Source organism: Uloborus diversus, chromosome 5 (assembly GCF_026930045.1).
Source record: "Uloborus diversus isolate 005 chromosome 5, Udiv.v.3.1, whole genome shotgun sequence".
NCBI lineage: Eukaryota > Metazoa > Arthropoda > Arachnida > Araneae > Uloboridae > Uloborus > Uloborus diversus.
In genome coordinates this window covers 169,803,465-169,826,810 of record NC_072735.1, presented here as the reverse complement: position 1 = coordinate 169,826,810, position 23,346 = coordinate 169,803,465, and the positions used below count along the sequence as shown (strand labels likewise).

Sequence of the window (23,346 nt, the reverse complement as noted above, 5' to 3'; positions counted from 1 at the left end):
AGGAAATTGTTTTGTTTCCTGCATTGCCTTGTGTTATCTTCATTGCAGTATTACTACAGAGTATGTAGTATCCCAACGAAACAATATCTTTCCCTTTTCAGTGAGCCCTCAAAGAAGAAATACTTTCAAAATCAGGCATGAAGTTACTAGAGCTAAACTGATTGGTAAGCTTAGTTGAAGCAAACTTCAGACAATCATTTGAAAATTCCTTTTTTTTTTTACTTTAAATATTCTCAATTTTGGCAGAGGAGCAGCTAGCAGCTACCTTTTCTACCCCTCCCCCCTCTGCATACTTCCATAATATAATATAACTCATTCTACAGGGGTTGATTCAGATGCTAATTGTGCCTGCTTTGGGGCCTTTTTACAAAATTCTACTTTGTAAATAAAAGCGGCCCCTTCACAAAATTTCCTATCTGAAAACTGAACCTTTCATAACATTTCATTTGTAAAAACAATTCTATCTTCACTTTTAAGCTCAACGAATATGTCAGAAAGTAGCAAAAAAATCACTCTTTAAGTCATTTCTAGTGAATTCCTATAAATCAAAAGGATTTCATATTAGTTTTGTTACAGCTAAACATGCTCTAGGCGGTATGGCAGAATTTTTTCACAAAAAAATATACAAAAGAAAAATGCCCACAAAGGTTTTCTTTTCACAAAACGAAAACGTTTTCACAAACTGTGGACCTGAAACCATGACCCACCCTTATTCTAGACATCCAAGCATTTTTTGTGCCTATCCTTCTAATTGAAATGTTGATACAATTTGGCTCACTAGGATATCTTCCTTTTTTTTTCTTTGCCATGCAAACTGCATGGACCAAACACATATTTACCTTAGTAAGCAGTCTACAGTGCATGGATTTCAGTTTAAAATAGAGTGTAACTAATATGTTTAAATTAATATATATATATATATATATATATATATATATTGCTACTTTAATGGTGTAAGTGATAGCCTTCGTGAAACAGCAAACCAACACTTCAATATAATAAAGCAAAAAGATCATGCTGTTGAGTTTCATAAATTCCTCTTAGTAGCTTAACAAACCACTACGTTACTCACATTAACATACAACTTATGAGCAAATGTACCTCTTAATAAATTTCAAATGATGTCACTGAGACTAAGGAAAAAACACTCACCTTGACAGTATTTTTCAATGTTTGATATTTAGTCATGATCTTGGATATTTTTGAAATCAAAGTGGCATCCCCTCTCAAGTGTTCCACTCGGCTATGTAAGGAGCTTACATCAGTCTGCTTTGTGAGGATCTCATTTTCCAATTCCTTAAATTTGCAAATGAAATTTATAAACCAATGCACAGATTAAAATATAAAGTATTTTATGTATAAGTTTCTTTTTTCTTTTTATTTGTCCAGTTTTACAACAGACATTTTAAGAAAACTTCATTTGAAAACCAGATCAATTTAAGTTATTTTTATCAGTAAACAATTAGACAATACAACTAATTTAAAAAAGAATACAAAAATGAAATCTTACAAAAAAGGTTATTCAAATACAAATGTGACGACCAGCAATAGGCCCAGCTAAGCTGGTCCTAGTCAGTTTATAAGTCACCAATGAAGTTCAACGGCCCTCTTAAAGCTGTCTACCACCTTGCTCATTACCACCTTTTCCGATATGCTGTTCCAAGTGCCCACGATACTACTAAAGAAGTATTTTTTCCTAATTTCCAGGTTAGCCAGAGATTTGAATAGCTTAAAACAATGACCCCTCATCCTGCTTTCCGTGCAAAAGTTTAACCCTTTAACATCTTTCATTTTGATAAAATTAAACAACTTAATCATGTCCCCTCTGACTCTCCTTCGCACCAGGCTATACATGATAAGCTTATTTAGTCTGGTAAATTTAGTCCTATTTAGTCTGTAATTCTTTTGGAAAAATTAAGTGGACAGTTTCTTGCCAACTGTTTCTTGTCTCTAGCAAAATTTTGAAAAATGATTGAGCTGATTTCAAGACTATCTGCTCACATAGAAACCAACTTTTGTAAATCTTTCAAATCAAAATATTAACATCTTTAGAAATTATCAATTACCTTAACTGACTTAAGTTGAGTCTGTTTAGCTTCTAGTGTGCCCTTCAAACACTGCTCCCTCAACAAGTGATCTTTCTCGGCAAGCCACTGCTCCATCGCAGAAATTGTTTCGTCACAGTTGCCTCGGTCGTTCACCACTTCAGAAATACTGTCTCGAGCTCCCTGACACTGCTTCAAGAACGATTGCCAGTGCTCCTTCTCTTGCTCAAGTTCCAGGTTCAGAGCTTCGTGACCTTTTGGATCTGTGTGCAGCAGAACTTCGTTCAGCATCAGCTGCAGCTCTTCCAATTTTTCACTTCCTTCTTCAAGGGAAGCCAGAACAGTCTGGAAAAGCAACCAAAGAAAAAATAGTGAGTATGGCATACCTGCTAACTTTCCAAGGAAAAAAGCTAGCAGATTTTTTTACTATCCCTATAACTACAATCATTTGGAAGTTTTTTACTTAATATACACATAAAATAATTAATCGGAATATGAAAAAGAATAAAATTTAAGTTAATGCTTAATGCACAGTTAAAACTTATTTTTGATCAAACATAATAAGTATTGGTAATGTTGCTAGATTTCAATGTATTAAAGTTCGAATTTTAGCAAGAAGTTTTCAAACCATGGAATACACAAATTTGCATATCTTCACAAACACTATTTTACAGCGGGTTTTTTTCACAAAATTACCTAAATAAAAGGATTTTCTGAAAGATTTATAAAATCCAGTAGATTTTTAATAAAAATCAGGAGAGAGAAATGCTCAGAATCCAGAAAACTACTGGAAAAGCCAGTAGAAATGGTAGGTATGGGATGACCTAATTCTTTTCAAAAGTGAGCTCACATAAAAATGTAATGGATATCATGAGGTATTCAGGGTTGGTTATGGGTTCTTTCAAAAATAAATGAGTTTGGGGGAAATTTAAGATATTTTACATCTAAAAAAGTTCGTAAGACATACATAAAACTGAGAAAGAGAAAGTGATTCAGTCACACAAGAGCTGTTCGTTACAGTAACAGTTCTTGTTTCAAAATTAATACTTTTAATGTTGCTTAAACATTTGTGAAAAAATGAAAAGAGATATCGCAGAAATTATGAAGTTTAGGGCTCCTGGATAAAATCCTAATTAACATTGCAATTACGGGGCCTTGTACTCACAGGAAATGCTAGACAGCAAAATCTTGTATCAACTATGGCCCACAACTCAGTCAGTATTTCTCTTCTTGTATATCATCACAGAATAACCCTAACTGCAGAAACTGCAGCTTATATTTTTCAGGTCCCACAAATAAGTAAAAATTTTCATAAGGGGCACGATATGAGTTTTGATTTCCAGATACATAATAAATATTAGTTTTGCTCACAAAGATTACAAATTTCACTTACAGATAATGCAATAAGTTTCATCTTAAGACCCTCAGTATCACCATGCTCAATATTGGTGTCAACTGCAGCTTTCAGAGAACGCAACCAGTCTTGGAATTGTTCGAGTTTTATCCTGTACTTCTCATGTTCCACAACATGATTATCACAAACAGAAACACGTTCCTACAAGTAAAGAATTCCGAGGAATTTTAATGAAAAAATATTTCAACAGATTTCTCATTACTGCAATACTAGCAAAAATAAAATAAATAAATAAATAAATAAAAAAAAAATAAGAATAAGCATTTTAAAAATATTTCATTCAGCCTAAAATCAGAGGCTAAAGAGGCAGAATTCACCAGAAATACATTAAAACAAAATGTCTGTCAGTTGTGTATTGCAAATTTGTAATTAAACGTTAATGAAAGTAAACAAATAAATACAGTGTGAAATATAAAAGCTTCTGTGGAGGTGGGAAATGAGGGGAAAAAAATACAATTTAAAAACCAAATATTGTTTCATTAAAAATGCGGAATTTAGAAATATATATTCGTTTAGAAAAAAATTGTAGAGCAGGTTAGTGTCTCTTTTATATCCAATTTATACTTGTCATAAATATTCCAAACTTTTTTTTCACATTTCCAAAATATTGTTTATGAAAAAATGACTGTACTCTGTTTTATTTTCACCAAATCAATAAGCTTTCACACGGTTTAGAAACTTTAGTTGAGAGAAGTTATATAACTAAGTTTTATTTATTAGTTAGGAACAAAACAAATTTAAAGATATACTTGTTACAAGAATATTTTAGAGTTTTAAAGTAAAGAAACGCCGAATTAAATAGAGTGGCAGACTAGCAGATTTAAAAAATAAAAATAAAGAATCCAAGTTGCTATATCTAAATCAGCATTTCATGCTCTAATTTTCCAATATTGCTATATTTTATTAATCAACAGTTCTGCACCTCAGAGCCAGATTGATGTTAAGTCCGAAAATTGCGATTTTCAGTTTATTAGTACAATGTAAGTAGAATCATATTCTGCATCGAGCCACATGAACATAATTCCAACATATATATTATATATATATATATATATATATATATATATATATATATATATATATATATATATATATATATATATATATATATATATATATATATATATATATAAAATTATTTACCAGTGTTAAAAGAGCGCAAGTCCTATGTATGCACTGTTGTATGTACCAGGCAAACATTTTCCCACTCTCCTGTAAAGCAGCGACTATGTGACTTACGTTTGTCTGGCTCTGAGGAATAGAGTTGTTTATTCATACCTTTTTCTAAATGAATACACATTATTCATTTAGAAAAAGGAATTCATTTTGATCGACTAGTTACTCATCCCAATTGACAAAAGAAGTTGCCAAAATCAACAATTGTGCTTGTAAAGACAGTATGTATGATCAAGTGAAGTGGAAAAAGAAAAATATTTAAACTGTTATCAGTGTTTCAATGCGTGAGAAAAATTACTAAACGTATCAAGAAAAATAAGAGGGAGCAGTGGTTAGTTTGAATTACTTTGATAGTTGCAATCAACTCATCATACTGCTTCTGGAATCCTTCAACATCATGCTTCGGAGCTGACTCAGGTAAAGATTTTGCTTTTTCTTTTAGCTTTGATATCACTGCTTGGTGAGCTGAGATGCCCTGTGACATAGCCTGGAATTACAGAAAAATGCTTTACAAGTCTTAATAAATTCATTTTTAAATACTAAATCTTTTTTTTTACGTGACTGCTAAACATTTATACTTTGAAAAAACGTTCAGTATTTGTTGAATGAAGATGGAAAACAGAATTCTATCAGTTTTGGCTGTGGCATGGCAGGAAATTTTTCATTGGAGGAAAGACACTAATAAGACAAGCATACAACACACACATGGTATTTATTCATATGGTTAAAATTTTTATAGAGGGAAGGACCAGGGCTGTCATTTAAAATTTTTCTGAGAGTGGGGGTCAAAGGATATGTATACAATGCATATTGAAAAACTGCAAAAACCATGCCCACATACATGGAAATCAGGAGCGTGCACAGAAATTTTGGGGTCCACCACAAATGACTTTTCCAGGCCCCTGTCCATATTGTTTACCCCCCCCCCCCCGTGCATGCCCCTGATGGAAATACATTGATTTCTCACAGCCAGTTGGGATCAATTGCCACCTTCTGATACCCTCAAATGACGGGTCTGGGGAGGACTCCCCTATCCCTTTACAACACCACTGAACTTTAGCTAAAGTAAGAAGCAAAATTACTCTACACAAATTGTAGAGTGTTTTTCTACACTTAAATATTTCACAATTCAAAGCTCTTTTGCTCGTAAAGATTCTGAAATAGTAAAGAAAAAAGGAATGCATCTTACAATAGTTTGATTTTTTAAATGTGGTTATCATTTTCTTTTATGTAACATCTAAGATTTACAAGAAAGAACAGAAAATTAACTGTTTATCAAAAGCTAACAAAGGACAGAAGTATAAAAAAGTAGTTTTTGTGTTTTCACACCCATAGCTATTACCTTATAACTTTGTAGTTGAGCCTTTTTTTCAGATAGAGTAGCTTTCAGTTGAATTGTTCCCAGCTGGTTCAGAAGTTCATTCAACCAGACAGCCACTTGTTTACAGCTAAGACAATGAAGAAAACAAAATCAAAACAACAATCTTTAAAACTCACACAATCATTAAAATGCAAATTTCTTAAAAGAGCTTAGAAAACTGGGATGACTTTGACTTTCAGATTATTTTTCCCATACTTGACGAACAAGATTCCCTCAACCTTTAAAAACTTTTAACTAATTGAAGATGGTCATCTAGTCTAATGTAAGCAATATTTTTTTTTTTTTTTTTGCAATTTGTGGGAGGTACATTAAGGTAGCACATTTATCTATTTGTAAGGATTTACAAAAGCAATTAGTCAATAAGCATGTAAAACATACAACTGTTTTATGCAAAATTTAAATGAATCACATGACATAATATTCTTCCATAAAATTGAATTTTTTCTTTCACAAAGATCACAGATGTCAACAACTTGACAGTATTTCAGAATAAATACATCTAACTAGCCTGACCGTGCGAAATCTGTCACCTTCAAAATTATTGCTACAATATTCAGTTTTAGTTGTAAGCAGCGTAGAGGAATCGGAGGGAAAATGATGGACTCTAGCTCTGAAATCCGGAAATATTAGAACTTTCGACTCCGACTCCTTTACCCCAAACTCAGTTTGACTGCATCTCTGTCAGTCCATAAGTAATGGCAGAGTAGTGGACTTTGAGAGAAAATGACCGACTACGACTTTTGGAACTTTAAAATTTCAACTCCAAATGTCAACTCTTTGTCCCTAAAATCAGTCTGATTCTGCAACCCTGGTTGTAAAGCCAATTGCCTGAAAGTTATTACAGAATAAACGGTGCCAATTTTAGAAAACAAGAAATTACCTCTCTTCAAAAGTACCCCAAGCCATCAGGGATGATTCGATGTTCTTCGTAGCTGCATTCACTTTTTGCCATTTTTCATCCCAGGAGTCTCGCAGGTTCCTCATTTCTGAACGGATTCGGTCCCTCCCTTCCATGTTCAGGCTCAGGTAGATCACCTCCCCAGCATCAGTCACAGCAGATAACTTGGGAGTATGTTGCTCTTTCTTGGACAACAAATCCTTTAGAGAATCAAAATAAAAGTCGCATTATTTAGTGATCAGGCTTGATGATTTTTTTTCCACTACTGTAGTTGATTTAAAGGCTTTGAAATGATTAAAATCTTGACTGAATGCAGTTTTTAATACCAGGAAAGAAAAATCATGTTTGCTACTTTTGCTTCCTCTCCAGAAATCTCAACATTTAGTATTTTTACCATCCCCTATGAATGAAGATGGGTTTTGTTCTATTTTAAACATGGATATAAAGATGCAAAAATTGCTCACATATATATATTTTTTAAATAGGAAAAAGGACTATCAAATGCCTTTACTGACAAGATTAATTTTTGCATTATTGAACGGATAACACTAACCAACTTCACTTTTTTTTTCTTCTTCAAGGTCAGCAGTTGACAAAATGACAAGAAGGATGAACATTGAACAAAATGGTAGTATCACAACAGACAAATAAATGGACTTGGGAGGACAGCAGTGGGAGTTACTTCTTGACTGATAATTACCCCATATTTTTCATGTTCTTAAATAATTCACCGATCCCTTAGCTTTGTGTAACTCTCAATGCTCTTTTTTTTAGATTCTAGTGGTAGCCGATCAGTCCCAGTGCTTTGGCACAAGTTTTTTACAGTAGAAAGATATATGGCAATATCTTAAGACATCTAATGGTCATGTTTAAACTACACATAATTCAGAGAGTGGAAGGGAAAAAAAAGGTGGTTTTTGCTGTAGAGTGAAATGGAATACAGTTGCTAAAATGCTCACTGACTTTTAAAAAATTTCATCTTAGAATTAAAACATGTTTTGTAAGGTTGATCATTACATTATGCTTGAGCTTTTAAAAAGTGTTAATTAAAGCTCAGTACTGTCAGTTTAAAGATTGTCATTCATTTCTTTAAATACATTTAGCCAGAGGCAGCGAGTGGGGCTTATAAGTGCGGGGGCATTTTTTTTAAAATCAAGTTAAAAACTATTTTAGGCTATCTTGAGTGACTAGATGGGGGGGGGGAGGCTTTTGATGTTCTTGTGTAAATGTTTTGGAATTGCAGTTTTAAAAACGCCGTTTTAATAGAGTTTTGTCAATGTTTGGGGAATGGAGAGGAGTTTTCAGGGTTGTCCCCGGAACATTTAAAAAAAAAAAAATAATAATAAAGTCTAATTAATAATAATAATAGTAGTAATAAAAAGAAGAAGTTTGGACTGTCTTTGGTAATGTAAGGGTTAGGAAGGCTCTTCGAGGGGGGGGGGGGGGGGGGAAATCTTAAACTGATGTTTTAAAGACACAAATTAAAGCCATCTTTTGTAAACTTACAGCAAGGGGTTTGGGTTTCTCTTCCAGAAATTCTGCAAAGTTTAAAACATTTTTAAACATCCTTTAAAATGTTATTTCAGAAGGAGGAACGATAGGGTTCGGAAGTTCTCCCAGTATTTTTTTTTTTTTTTGAACTGATGAAATTCTGAGAACTTAGTCTTGAACTTCCTTTGGGGACTTCAGAAAAAGATCTTCGGATTTTTTTTTCTAAATTGGAGTCTTAAAAATGCAGTTTTACACTAACTAGGGGGGGGGGGGGGTTCTCTTCCTAAATTTTCCCCCTCAAACTGGAGTCTTGATAATGCAAATTTAGGTCATCTTTGAATTTAAAGAAAGGAGGAAACACAGTCTGGGATTTTCTCCCGGAAAAATTTAAAAATTGAAATTTTAAACGGTATTTTGTGACGTTAATATTTGGGTAACCTCCTCCAGAAAGTTTTGAAATTGAAATCCTAACGTTGAGGCAATCTTTGATTATAAAAAAAGTGCGGGGGCAGTCGCCCCCCCCCCCCCGCCTTCCCGATTCGCTGCAACTGTATTTCGCCGATTTAAAATTATTTTTCTTCTAACATTTGCATTTTCCTACCCTCCATCCAAAATTTTGTATTTCCCTATGCAAAGTTTTGTATTTAAAATCACACTCAATTAAATAATTCAGAATATTGAACTCATCACTTCATTTTCAACCTTTCACTACACTATAAATTTAAAAAAAAATCCTATTTCTCTACTAGCGCTAGGAGGCAAAATATCATCTAATATTATAGTCTAAAATTTTATAGTTAATAGCCAACTAAGCTTATAAAAGACAGAAGTTGAATTACGACTGTTTCACTGTTTTATAAATATAAACCAAATTCGATTTACTCTTGACCGTAAAACTATCCTATTGTCAGACACAATTTGCACTGACCAATATGTTTTCAATTTATACTAGAATGTCATTATTAGAAAAACTTAAATATTTTGAAATTCACAGTTGAACACACAAGAAATTGTTGCAATCATGTTCAGTCACATGCAGACAAAATATGAGTACCTTCAAGGTGTTGAGCTTTGATTGCAATGTAGCTTTATCTCCAGAAACATCGAGATTGGGCTTCAAGCTTTGATCCATTTCATTCAGCCATTTCTGCAGCTCAGTCTTTGCAGTTTCGTAATCTTTCTTGACTTTTAAAAGTGCTTCCAATCGTCTTATTGCTTCCTATAAAATATGTAGCACAATTTTGTTAGAAGCTGTTTCTAATTCTTTATGCAGAAGAAAATACAACATTATAAAAAAAAAAAATCCCAACAATATTTTAGTTCTGAAAATAAAGAAAACATCATGTAGTTTTTAAAATCTTAGTTGTTTCTAGTTTAGTGGTAACCACAACAACTAAGTACTATACATTTAATTACATAAATATATAAAAAACTAGTATGTTGTGGCCATCACGAAACTTTCTTCTATATTTTTCCTTTTTGTGATCCCTCCCCATGCTTGACGAGGAAGCAATATTCCTAACAAAACAAAATTACACATGCAAAAACTTGACGACCATCCCAATGTCTGAATTATTGTAAAAACAAAACAAAGAGCGAAAATGGAAAGTTACTTTAAAAGCCTTACTTGAATTAAATACAAATATTTTATTTATTAACAAACATAAGATGGCAACAGTTAAAAATTTTAAATCATTGAGATAATATTTCCGATCATTTCCATGCAATTAAAATCACGAGAAATACGCAGACGACAATCTATTACGATTTATCTTTCTTATTGTTGCATTAATAAAAATATTTTTATTCGCAAAAAAAAGAAAAAAAAAATCAACACCTCTTGGAGCGATCGGCGTCAAAATAGAACCAAAGCCTGCTTACATATGGATTCACATATATTCCAAATTTCAACCAGAACGTAGCATTACTTCTTGAGATAGGGCACTCACAATGGAAAAAAAAGAACGGGCGATTGCGCTACCCCCTTTTTAGCTGTTGACACAAAAATAAAATCAGTTCTTATACCCACTAAGGGCTACTTGCCGATAAATTTTTCTTTCATTCCGTTCATTATTTCTTGAGATACAGCAGTCACAATTGACGACAAAAACGTTCTATAGCTCAACCCCCGTTTGAGTTATTGACACCAAAATTGAATCAGCACCTGTTCCTGTTAATACCAACATATGGACCAAATTTTGTTTGATTCCGCCAGTTACTTCCTGAGGAATAGCAAGCACGCGTAACTCGAAAAACGTCCTATTGCTCCACCCCCCTTGGAGGAATTCGCGCCAAAAACTAATGGGCACAAGTTCATAGGGGCACATATGTGTACTAAATTTCGTTGGATTTCATGCGGTAGTTTTTGTTGTAGAGCGGCCACAAAAAACTGGTCACACACAGACGTGACACACAACCATACACACACACATACATACATACACACACACACACAGACAGACAGACATTTTCCAAAAATGGTCGAAATGGACTCAGCACACCTCAAAACGTACGAATCCGTCAAAATTCGAAATTCGAAAATTTGCACGAATCCAATACTTTCTTCTATATATTAGATATAGAAGAAAGTAAAAATTATGAAACATTTGGTTAGTTTAGTCACTTTAAGGAATTTTAATTTACAACTGATACTAAAGATATCGACACTTTAAAATTATTAATTAATGTTTGATTTTTAAGCTGAATTCATTTTCAATTTTAATGAAACACAAATTACCCATTTCAATACAAAAATCATTGAATGAACATAAGAAATCTAAAAAACAAGTGCTAGGACTTAAAACACAACTTCTGAATTTTCACCAAAAACCAACTATATACTGACATATTTAACAACAATCCATCCACACTAGGATGATAGCACCAATACACTTTAAACGTTTACCAGAAAAAAAAGGAGCAAATTTTAATAATATTTAATACTCAGTTTTTATTTAATTTCATTTTCAGAAATTGAACTCCTTACCTGCAAGTTCCGATCCAAGACTTGATACCTAGAATTTAGTTGTGACACTTGAGTTTTCAGCCTAGCTTCAGGATTTTCATTGCTAATTTGCTGCATTGTCTGATGTAATCTATCAAGAAGTGGTTTTTTGGAATGAACTTCTTTCTGTAGACCCTAATGAAAGTTACCAAAATAAAATCAAGTTTGTGGAAGTTAAAAGTTACAGTCAACACAGCTACATATCTGATATGTTAAAAAAATACAAAATTAATCTATTTTTCAATTACATACGTTTATTGATTCTATTTACTAATTGATTCTATCAATTGATTCTATTTACTAATTGAAGTTCTGATACTTTGAAAATAAATTTATGGAATTTATAAGCAATAAAAAAAAAACTTTTAAAATTTTTCAATGGAAATTATTAAATTATTTCAAAATTTTATTTATTACATTTAAAAATGTCAAAGCTAAGTATGTATGAAGTAATTTACAACACAGAATTAAAAAAAGAAAAATATCAAAGTATCATGCTATTACAAATTTTTACTCTGAAAAAAAGCTAGGTTACTTTATTCAACTATTCATTAAAATTTTCACATTTTTGACATGTCCGAATGGCTTACCGGTTAATTGAAACTCACCAGGCACTGAAAAGAAGTGTTCAAGTGTTCTAATCGAGTCACTGGTTAACCTATCATATATGAAAATGTTCAATGGATACTAACCACTGACATGATCAACCATCAAATGATTAACTGCCCAGGTTAACAGCTAAGACTATTCAAACATGACCTTCATCGGCTTCTATCCATTGTACAAATAATTGCACAATAAAACATGATAGTAGAATTGTGAAAATTAAAAACATTTTTTGTTGGATATTACTTATAATATTATAAGTACTGTCAGCTCAGTTTAATCGGATAACGGATAAACGAATACCTCGTTTATACAAATAAAACCTCCTGGATCCAAATATTTCCCCATAGACGCAATGTTAAAGATTCCTGCTTAATCGAATAATTTCCCCGGATAATCTAATAAAATTGATCAGCTTTTGCAAAAATTTTTGCTGAGAAAAATTTTGAATAAATTAGAAATAAATTAAGTAAGAACTATTATTGACGTAAAAATACAAAGTAATATCTGTTCCTCTTTTCTTTTTTGTTTCCTGTTACTATCATGTTGTAACTGTTCATAATCTGACATTGGAAATCAAAAAAAAAAAAAATAATAATAATAATATTTTTCGCTCTCAACAGGCGAGAAAAACAACATTCATATCCCATCAAAACATTTCCAATATTCAACAAAATTTCTTTGGTCTTTGCCATTACAAAACGAACCAAAAACAATAGATAGCGCAGTCGATAACTAAATTAAATAACACAAAGAAATATACACATTTTAGACAATAATAAATTGATAAATATTAAATGCAAAACACGCAGATGACGAGGGTAAAAAAGGAGTCAGAAATTTTTTCTAAAAGACCTTGAGCAAACAATCCACTATTACAGAATTTTTTTAAAAATATGTTAAATAAGGTACCAAAACAAAGATTTCATTTATTGTAAGTAAATTTTTCATAATTTTCGTATGTACTTATAACATAGTATACGCTTAATTATTATACTTTTTTGTTGTTTACTTAGCTTATTTCAAAACCTTTTTACCAGTAACAACAGTAACTTTCTTTATATAGCTATTAATTTATTATTACTATATTTTAAAGACAAATGTTGTTAATTTACACAGGGAAATAAAATTTCCCTGCTTAATCGAATAATATTTCTTAGAACTGATGATATTCCTTTAAGCCCGGCCAACAGTATACATAATTAAAAATTTTAAAAAGATACTTCAAAAATATATGAATCTTAATGCATGCCAGAATACCAGCAACACAATAAATAAATACCATTATAACAGACAGCTGCTGTTGGATATCATCTAGATCAACTTGCTGAGATGTTTCACTCTTCACTTTTGACTCCATGTCTTTGAGCCAGGAGCTAAAAGTTTCGAATTCGGTTTCATATTTTTGCCATAAGCTCAAGAGATTTTGCAAGGAAGTCCTGTTATTGGCAATGGAGGCTGTGAAAGATTCCCAATCGTTGTTGGCTTGGTCAAGTGTGGACTGGATATCTGGATGCTTTTCTGTGGGAAGGACTTGAAGCAAGCTGCTGGATGCTAATTCAAGTTTGAATTTCTTGCTTTCACCATGAGGAACATTGCTTTCAATTTCCTAAAAATTAAACAAAGGAGAAGTTACAACGCATCTCTCTGCTGAAATCAGGGTTGCAAGACTTAAACAATGACTTAAATATAGGGTCTTTTCTCTTTTTCAAACATTCATTTAAATTAAAGAACTATTTTCTAGTTTACCTCTCCAACTAGTGTTTTCCAATAATTCAAAATACAAACTTCACATGTTTCTACATAAATATCCAGCAAAAAATTTAATCATTTACATGGAAAGAATGTGCTTTCAAGATCAGACTTTCTCATTTAAAAAAAAAAAAAAAGGTTGTGATTTGAGGATGGATTGCATCTTAAGGCAAATTTTGTAAGACTCTATAAAATTTCCCCATGTACAACTATTCAATTATCTTATTATACTCACTTGCAAAATGCTGAGTTTTGAATCAAGACTGTAACGATCACCAGCAAAATCAGGATTACAAGATGAGACTTTTTCCACATGAGTTGTTAACCACCTTTGGAAGTCTTGCAATGTCATTTGATAACGTCGTTCCAATGTAGATGATAAGAAGCTAATTACTTTTGTAGTTGTGCTCACTAATTTTTCATATCTAGAAAAAAAAAGGACAAAATTGTAATGCTCTTGAATGAAATTTTTTTAAAAAAACATTTAGAAAGTTACAATTGATGTTAAAGGGGATAGACTTGTAAATCTTACCTTTTCTGTAAACTGGCATTTTCTTTGTCAAGGTAAGAGATGTCTAAATGCGGATGCTTCTCTTTATATTCATTGATTTTCCTGTTCAGACTTTCAACCTTGTTTTTGTTATCATTTATTTCAAGTTGTAATTGCTGAAAGAAGGACAAGTTCAGAATAAGGAAATCTAAGAGACATTATACGCTGAAAACAGAGCTCTTGCATTTGCAAAGAGGTATTAGTGAGTAAAAAGTTAAAACCAATGCATGAAAATGCTCACAAGGGACAGAAATGGACCGTGTTCTGTATACATACTTATTTAGTTGTGATACATATCCAATATTTGTTATTGAAAATAAATTTTTTATTGCCTTTATGACCAATTACTTAAGTAAAGACTCAAGATCCTCATTACTGAAGCTTTAAGTAACACAACAAAGCTGATTAAATGTGAATAATTTCAACATTGTATTTTTCTCTATAAATAATAAGTAAATGAGGATATTTAAATTGTGATGAGTATTTCAGATAAAATCATCAATTATGACATTTTCCATCACATTTAATTTTGTTCTAAATACTAATATAAACTTTCTGGAATTTTTTTTTTCATAAAATAAAAACTTAAAAAAAATAGAAAAAAAGAAAAAAATAGTGCAATAACTAAAATATTTACTATTTTGATACACATGTAAAAATAGTTGAATTGCAATCACAGAATCACATGTAACTAAATCATAGTCAAGTAAACCAAATTCAAAATGAAATATAGTTTGAATCAACACTAAGTTGAAGAAATGATGATATCATTTTTGCCCTCGCTTCCCCTATATTCATTAGTAAAAACATTGGTATATAAGCCTGATAATTCTAAACTGTAGTTTTTATTGATATCAGTCAGACAGGGTAAAAAGAAAACTGATTAGGTATCAAATTGACTAAAAAAAGTTAATCATATGTAATTAATATGTAACAATCATATGTTAATCATATGTAATTTGTAACAAATTTCCATCATTTTTTTCAGAATACAACCAAATTTCCCCATGTCAAAAATTGAAAATGCATAGATGTATATAGGAACACTATCTGAATGTATTATGATGAAAATAACGAATTGGGTATCTTAACAAAATGAGAAAATGAACTCTGCTTAGGCTTCACGGAATAGAAGCACAAAATTTTGTTATGCTCGAATACAGTTCAGGAATCAAATATTTGACCCACATTTGTAGCTTAAATTGGATACAGGAAGAACTGGCAAGAGGTTAAGCAGTATTATCTGTTCTTTTTCTTATGTTACAATTTTGTTGCAATTAAAATCAACTAGCACTAGAACTAGCACTAGAGCCTCTGTGTTTTCTCCCCTTAGGAGTCACAATTTATTTACTATTAAAAATTCTGTTGAGTTTGTTAAAAAAATTCATAGTTTCATTCCAAATAATTCTTTTATGGCTTCTTTTGATGTTAACTCTTTATTTACGAACGTCCCCGTCGAGGGTTCATTGTTATGCCTTCGTAGAAGACTTTCTGAATTTCATTTCACCAATACGGAAATTGAGGATTTAATTTTCCTTACCCGTACTTGTCTTAAGCAATGTTCTTTTATTTTTAATGGAAAATTTTATATTATGTTAGATGGTCTGGCTATGGGAAACCCACTTAACCCCATTCTTAGCGATATTTACATGCATTATTTTGAGGTTAAGCTGTTCCAAAAACTGCAGCTTCAATTTTATGTTCGGTATGTTGATCATTGTTTTGTTCTAATGAACCAGAATCAGTTTGAGAGTGATGAGGTATTATCTACTTTAAACTCCATTGATCCTCATATTCAGTTTTCTTGTGAGAAAGAACGGAATAATTGCATTTCATTTCTTGATGTACTTGTTTCTCGTACTGAAATTGGATTTGAAACTACTGTTTATCGCAAACCTTTTGCTGTTTCTTTACCTCCTCATAGACTATCGTCTCATCCTCCAAATCAAAAATATTCTGCTTTCAATTCTTTTGTTTATCGCGCAACTAATATTTGTTCTTTGTCGGAACTTCATTATCTTAAAGCTGTGGCAATTGATAGAGACTATCCGCCAACTTTGATTGATTCCATTTATAAAAAACTTTCAAATAAATCCCAAACTAATGTTCGTAACCGAACCTTCATCAGAAAGAATTTGGTTGTTTTGCCATTCTTTCCATCTGTAAGCTATCAGGTTGCTGAGATTCTAAAACGTTTCCAATTCCAGGTGGTGTTCTCTCCAATTAATAAACTTTCATTCTCTTCTCTTAAAGATCCTATTCACCCTCTTAATTGTTGTGGAATTTATAGAATTAATTGCAGTTGTAAACTTGCCTATTTTGGACAGACTCGGCGTGCTTTAAAAATTCGCTTGAAAGAGCATCAAAATTATGTGAAAAAACAACAATTAAATAAGTCTAGTATTGCTCAACATTGTTGGGATTTGAATCACTCTTTTGATTTTAACTCTTTTCAGATTAATAATAGATTTAACTTCTTTCAAAAATGTCCCAATTCATCAGATCTTGACTTTTGGGAATCCTTTCATATTTTGAGGAACAGTTCTAACTTAGTTAACGATCTTAGTGCAGTTCCATATTTTTCTAACATTTGGCTCCTATATCTTTAACACTGTCCTTTCCCCATCCCCCCCTTTTTTTTATTGATCTTCCTTTGTTTATTTTTACCTTTTTGTCTTGATTGACACCCCCCCCCCCCAATTTTCTTCTATTTATCTTTATTTATCCTTTTTTCGAATATTTTTTGTTTCTGTTTATTTTATTTCATGGTTTTCCATTCGGCTTTTCCTTTCTTGCGGTTCACGGTTACTGACAATTTCTTTTCTTTTTGTTTAAGCTTTGGCTTAATCTTTGTCCAATTGAATTCTTTCTTTCTGGGTTCGTACCTAAGAGAAAGCTCTTGGCCTTTGCTTGCATTCCTATTGGTTCCTGATCGGTTTATAACTTTGTCATTGGTGTTTGGCTAATCCGCTGTTTTTATCTTTTAAGCTGCATGCTTATCTGCTCTTGGCTTTTGTCGGATGTCTTTTCATCCATAAGCTCATTATTTTTTGCATTGAAAAAGGCGTTCTCTGTAACGCCGAAACACGTGTCTGCTGTAATTTACAAATTTGTGCTTCTTCTAACGTTGTTTTGTCTTACTTTACTGTTCAGCACAAAGGTATTTATTTATCTTAGCACTAGAACTGTTGGGTGAATGCATGTCGAGAACACCAGTTCATTAAATTAATGTGTTAACATTAACTGATCAAATAAATAAATGCAGAATAAATTGCCCAGTGTTTAATTAGGTTAAGTCAGTGTTTCTTAAATTGTGTTCTGCAAAACCCCAGGATTTCATGGCGGTCTGCAAAACTTGCATTGTTCCTCATAATTCTAAATAGTAATATCTAACCAACAAAAAAGGCTTCAGCAAAGCTTTTAATCAGTATTTTTATAAAGAACATCTGAGAGAAAGTATCGAAATGAGTCGTGGATTAAAAACCCTCTACTGTCAGTGTACAACCTTCAACTATGGTAGTAAAATTACAATTTTTTTTGAACAGCATTTTTGATTCCTCTTGGCAACAGAAATGTAAATCGGAGTCTACATTACAATTGTGGTGTTGTTTTCAAGATGATTCATTTACTATGAAAGACACTGTTGACACTTTTACCAATGGTAACAACATGTACGTGTAAAATGGGTGTCTCAACTTGTATGTCAACAATATATAAGTACCACAACGGCGGAGACTTGCTAAATCTGATATGAGAATACAACTCTCATCCATAATATTCTTATATAAAAACCTATCTGCCACAATGAAAAAAAGGTATCTAATTAAAATATACTTTAATTTAGCTTGAAACAAGTTGATTCAAGACATTTTAAGAAATTTGGGATTAAATTTTGATTTTGACGTTTAGAGACGATCAATTTTGTTTGCATAATTTTCTCTTTTATTGCAGGTAAACCCTTTTTAGAATATTGCAAGCAAACTATAATACTGAAGAAAAACCAGGGGTTCTGTGAAAAAAAGTGGATATTAAAAAGGTTCCATTTATCAATCAAATCAAGAAACACTGGATTACATCAATATTAACTTTGAAAAAAAAAAAGCTGAACAACTAGGGGTTTAATAGATTTCCAGTTGGAAATGTTGTTTTAAGTTAGAAGACACTAAATTAAAGACATCAGCATCATTCCGATGCATTTATTTATTTATTTATTTATTTTGAAAACAAATTTAGATAATCAAAGGAAAAAAGCACTACTGTATATACTCGCGTATAAGTCAAGAAATTTAATACAACAAATAAGGTTAAAAGTTAGGGGGTCGACTTTTTTGCGGGGTAGAACTTCCGAAAATTTTCCCCGAACAATTCTCGGAAAAAAACCACTGGGAAACGTGAACATTTTCCCGATTTTAGTCCAGCCCTTTTAAGCAGATGCTATAGAAGTAAATACTTACACATTGTGCTATAAGTTTACATGGTCTGACTGTGAAATAAAGACTAAATAATTGCAGTAAACGGCCGACTGCACCAAAAGTGCGGGAATCGCCGTATTCGCGAATTTTCCTGATAATCTCGAGTTAATGCTCATTTTAAAGAAAAAATTATGTAATATGGTTACAGCACAGAACTTTATTGATATTTATTCAAAATACAAGCAACAAGTAACGAAAATCGTAACAGCAAAATCGAAAAGGTTACAAAAATCGCGATCGCAGACGTAAACCTTTTTGTGCAAAAAAAAAAAAAAAAAAAAAAATAATAATAATAATAATCTGATGCTTTTTAACATAAAAATGTTTATTACATTTCATTTTCCTTCTTTTTACAACGTTTATATTCGAAACTAGAGGCAAAACTTTCCCGAATTTTTCAGAAAGTAGGGGCTCAACTTATACGCAAGTTTTCGATTTTTTCCTGATTTTCCTCCTTAAAGCAGGAGGGTCGACATACACGCAAGATCGACTTATACAAGACTATATATAGTATTGAAAACCACAAGAGGATAGTGTTGTAAAATCGACTTACATTACAGTTTTCAAAATTCTGCAAAATAATGTCATCGCTGGCAGTCACATCTTCACATTTCGACACGGCATCTCGCATTGCAAGCAACCACTCGCTCAGCGCCTCCTGGGCCTTTTTCAATTCTGTTTCTTCTATGCTGAGCTCTGATATGCAGCTCTGTAATCTGCTGGCCAAGTTGGATGCCTCTTGAAGATGTGTCTCAATGACATCCTTCAGAGATGCCAAAGTGGCAATTTCCATCCCATCATTTAGTTCCTGAAGAGACTGAATCTTCTGAAATATCCCTTGTTTGTTCTGGTAATGGAATTCCTTTTCGTTCTGAATTTAAAAAGAATAAATTTATGTTAAAATGAAACTTAGATAAATATAAATTTTTTTTTTCTATGCTTTGTTTGTTATGGGGAAAAATTTAAGAATCCATGGAATAAAAATGGGGTCTTGTAGGACTTTGAGAATAATTAAGTCTATTTTAGGCAATGAGAAGTAAAGGGATGTAAGGGTCAAAATTAAAATTTGAAGACAACCAGCACAAATGGTAGGTGAACCTCTCCTCTGTTTTGAGGCAAATGGTAATGGTAGCCCTGGTAGTTGCTGCTATACAGCATGAATTAGAAAAACTTTTCAATGAAAGATTACCTAGGACCAGAACTTTAAACATTTTTTAACTCAAAATTTGAAAATGTTCACTTGCATATCTTTGCCGAACAATTAACTTTCAGAACCCAACATCATTTTTGTAAAAAAAAAACAGTTGTCGAAAGCAATTCCAGCATTTATTGCTGCTATATAATTCCATAAGATTCTCCAATAAAAGGGTTTTTAATTTCCAAAATATATATATATTGCTTTAAAATAAAACGAAAAGTAACTTACATTGTACCGGTCAAGAATCATTTGCGACTTCTCCCGACTCTCTAAGTTGTTGATGCATTCCTCCATGCAACGACAAATCTCGGTGACCCAATTGAGTATGTCTTCCTTGTCGAAATCAATCTGCTGCCACAACACCACTTGGGATTCAAGGTTTTGCAGCCGGGACTCCACTGAGTTCCAAGCTTCCTGCCACTTTTTCTGGACCTGATTGCATTTGGTCTCCAGTGATGATTTATCAAATGTTTGGAAGGGAGTTAACTTGTCAGTAAGCTCTTTATTCTTGAGAATGTAACTGTCCAGCTCGTAGTGATGAGACTTCAAAATATCATTTGCAGCCTGAAAAAAGAAAAAATAAAGTATTTTTCAAACTGACATAGACCATCATTTTATATAATTTTACAAAGTATGAAAGGTTTTATTTAAAACCATCAGTTTATTGCCACAATCTTTAAGTTGCATGTTTTTTTTTTTTTTTTTAAATAAAAAGGTGATAAAATGTAGCATATGAAAACAAAAACAGCTGGAACCTCAAATAAAGATTTACTAAATAGTTCTGAAAGGCACTGCTCTGATTAAGTGATTTTTTTCCACTCACTAAAGTAGGTTTCACATTTACCTGAAATTTACTTTAGTAAGCTTTAACATTGTTAATTAGTTCAAAGGCACTATAAAAAAAAATTATTTTTAAAATTGCATTTTGGTAGTCAAGGTCAACATCATTCACTTGATTTGCTTTTTGGTCATATTGTGTCTGAAAATAAGCACACTTTGATCAGTAATTTTGTGTTCAAAACAATTACATAAACTCTTTTCATATTTTTCTGCAATTTTAGCTCAAAAGGTTATTTACTCATTTACAGTAATTACAATACAGTGAACTCTCGATTATCCATGGAATATGGTGGCATGGTAACCACGGATAAGCGGGATAATCCGAAAAATAGATCATAAACGATACTAGTGCATACAATAGCTAAAAAATAACTAACACTCATACAAACATTGCTAAAAACATTGCTACATTGCGTTTCCTAACATTGAGTGTAAAAAAATTAATGTAAAAGCTGAAAACGAATAATAATGCAATTATAAGTTGAAAAAACATTTAACGATGACCGTTAAAAAAAATTATGAAAAGACCCGCGGATAATTGGACCGCCGATAATTAGGTTTGGATTATAAGATATTTCCAAGTAAATTATAATCAAAATCTTTCAAATTAACTTTAAAAAAATTTATTTTGATTTCATAAATAATTAAATTATAGTAATTGTGTAACAGCTCTTCAATACCTGGACAGTGTTTAAAAATAAATAAACCCTCACCACTTTGCAGATCAAAATAGGTAGAAAAAAGCCGACACAGATATTAAAACATTTAAAACAATATAATAATGAAACATTTCGAACATTTTAGACAGTGGGAAAAACTAAAAACAAAATTACTACAGAACAAATATATTTTTAAAAACTCTAAACTCACCTTAGCATTTTCTAATAGTTTGGACACTTGAACTGAATCGCTCGGTGCAAATGAAGAAACTTTCACCAACTGCATAGCATTGTTGATTGCTTCTAAAATCTGGTTTTCTAACGAGTCACTCTCTTTCCACAATTGTACTAAACGACTAATAGATTTTTCTTTTTGTGTAAGATTTGCGGCCACTTCTTCCCACTGTTTATCTAAGGCCGTTAGATATCCCTGAATGATGGCAAATGCTGAAGAATCTTCTTCAATCAGAGACCGACCAAGTTCGTGGACAGAGGTGAAATGAGCTGTCCGACTTTCCATCTCTGTGTGCATTTCTTGAAGGACATTAAGCTCTTTAATGAAATCAGACTGGCTGGTAGAGGAATCATGAATAGCTTGAATTTTTTTATCAACATCAGCTAACCACTCACATACGGATAGGCGCTGAATGTTAAATTCATCCCAAGATTTATTGAGCTTTGTTAAAGAATCTTGCTCTTTCACCAAAAGTTCCCTCACAGATTTCAGAAGAACTTGAATGTGAGTCAATCGTTCGGCAACAGTCATGGGTAAAGAAGTTGTGCGATCCCGAATGATTTGGTTAAGTCTTTGAGCTATTTGATCAAGTTCGGATAACTGGCTGGATTTAATGTCGAATTCTCGCTGAAGTTTTGTCAATTCTTCACTGATAATTGCCAAATCTTCAGCTTTGTACTTTTTACCCTCAATTTTTTGTTTAAGAAGGTCAATGTTTTCACACATGTCTTTTCTCCATGCTTCAAAATCAAGAAGCTTCTGGAGCAGTTTCTGTTTTTTGGACAATAATTCCTCAGTGTTTTGGTAAAGCTCAGAGAGTTTGGAATATAACATGGATATTTGTTCCAATTCAGATGAATCATAAGAATCACTCAGTTTTTTCACTTCGTCATATATATTATTGAAATCAATTTGTCTGTTATCATTTTCAATCTTCAGTACCTGAAAGTAGTAAAAGCAGTTGATGTGTAATTTGCCTAAGTATTCATAGCTGAACAAAAAAATACTGCAATCTGTGAATCTGTGATCAACAAACACCAAATCAAACCTTAGTGTTGAATTTGGTCAAAATATCTCAAAGAATCTAACTTTTCTGTTTATGATACAATTAGTTTAAAATGACTCATCAAAAATTTTGGCAAAGGAAGTCTTGGTGATTGTATTAAAGGAAAGATTTTTTAAATGAAGTTAAAAGCCAAAGCACTTAATTTCAGATTTTCCAAAAAGAAAAAAGTGTCATTGTTATGGTCAAAATAAAACAAACAAACAAAAAAAAAATGTTTCAATTATTTTAGTATTTGAAAAAAAAAAACTTGTTACTTCTTGGTGTAACAAAATTATCAACTCACACTGCACCATCATGAAAAATTTTAAGCTTAAAATTTATAACATTTCTATTTTCAAAATTCACATCATTGAGATCATGCTTTGCATTTTTCAATGAAAGTATTCACCTTGGTGTATGGATTGTAACATCATCTATGAAAGTATGATATCCCCCCCCCCCCCCCAAAAAAAAAGACATCAGTAGACTTTTTCAATGTTAAAGCATTGTAGATTGGTCACGAGAATTTTCGCGATTTCTTTCTTTTACCAATTGACTGATTATGAGTTGTATTCATAAA

General features: G+C 32.1%; 1 protein-coding gene across 1 annotated transcript in view; it reads right to left on the bottom strand.

Annotated features, from left to right (window-relative positions):
• The window catches only part of LOC129223276 (muscle-specific protein 300 kDa-like), a 175,047-nt gene that overhangs the window by 68,340 nt on the left and 83,361 nt on the right, over nt 1-23,346 (bottom strand). The window contains 14 exon segments of the mRNA XM_054857842.1: nt 1,153-1,296; nt 2,067-2,390; nt 3,439-3,600; nt 4,982-5,122; nt 5,978-6,083; nt 6,897-7,114; nt 9,460-9,624; nt 11,392-11,544; nt 13,298-13,624; nt 14,003-14,192; nt 14,300-14,433; nt 19,343-19,660; nt 20,216-20,551; nt 21,698-22,663. Of these exon segments, the coding sequence (XP_054713817.1) occupies nt 1,153-1,296; nt 2,067-2,390; nt 3,439-3,600; nt 4,982-5,122; nt 5,978-6,083; nt 6,897-7,114; nt 9,460-9,624; nt 11,392-11,544; nt 13,298-13,624; nt 14,003-14,192; nt 14,300-14,433; nt 19,343-19,660; nt 20,216-20,551; nt 21,698-22,663 (3,684 nt within the window).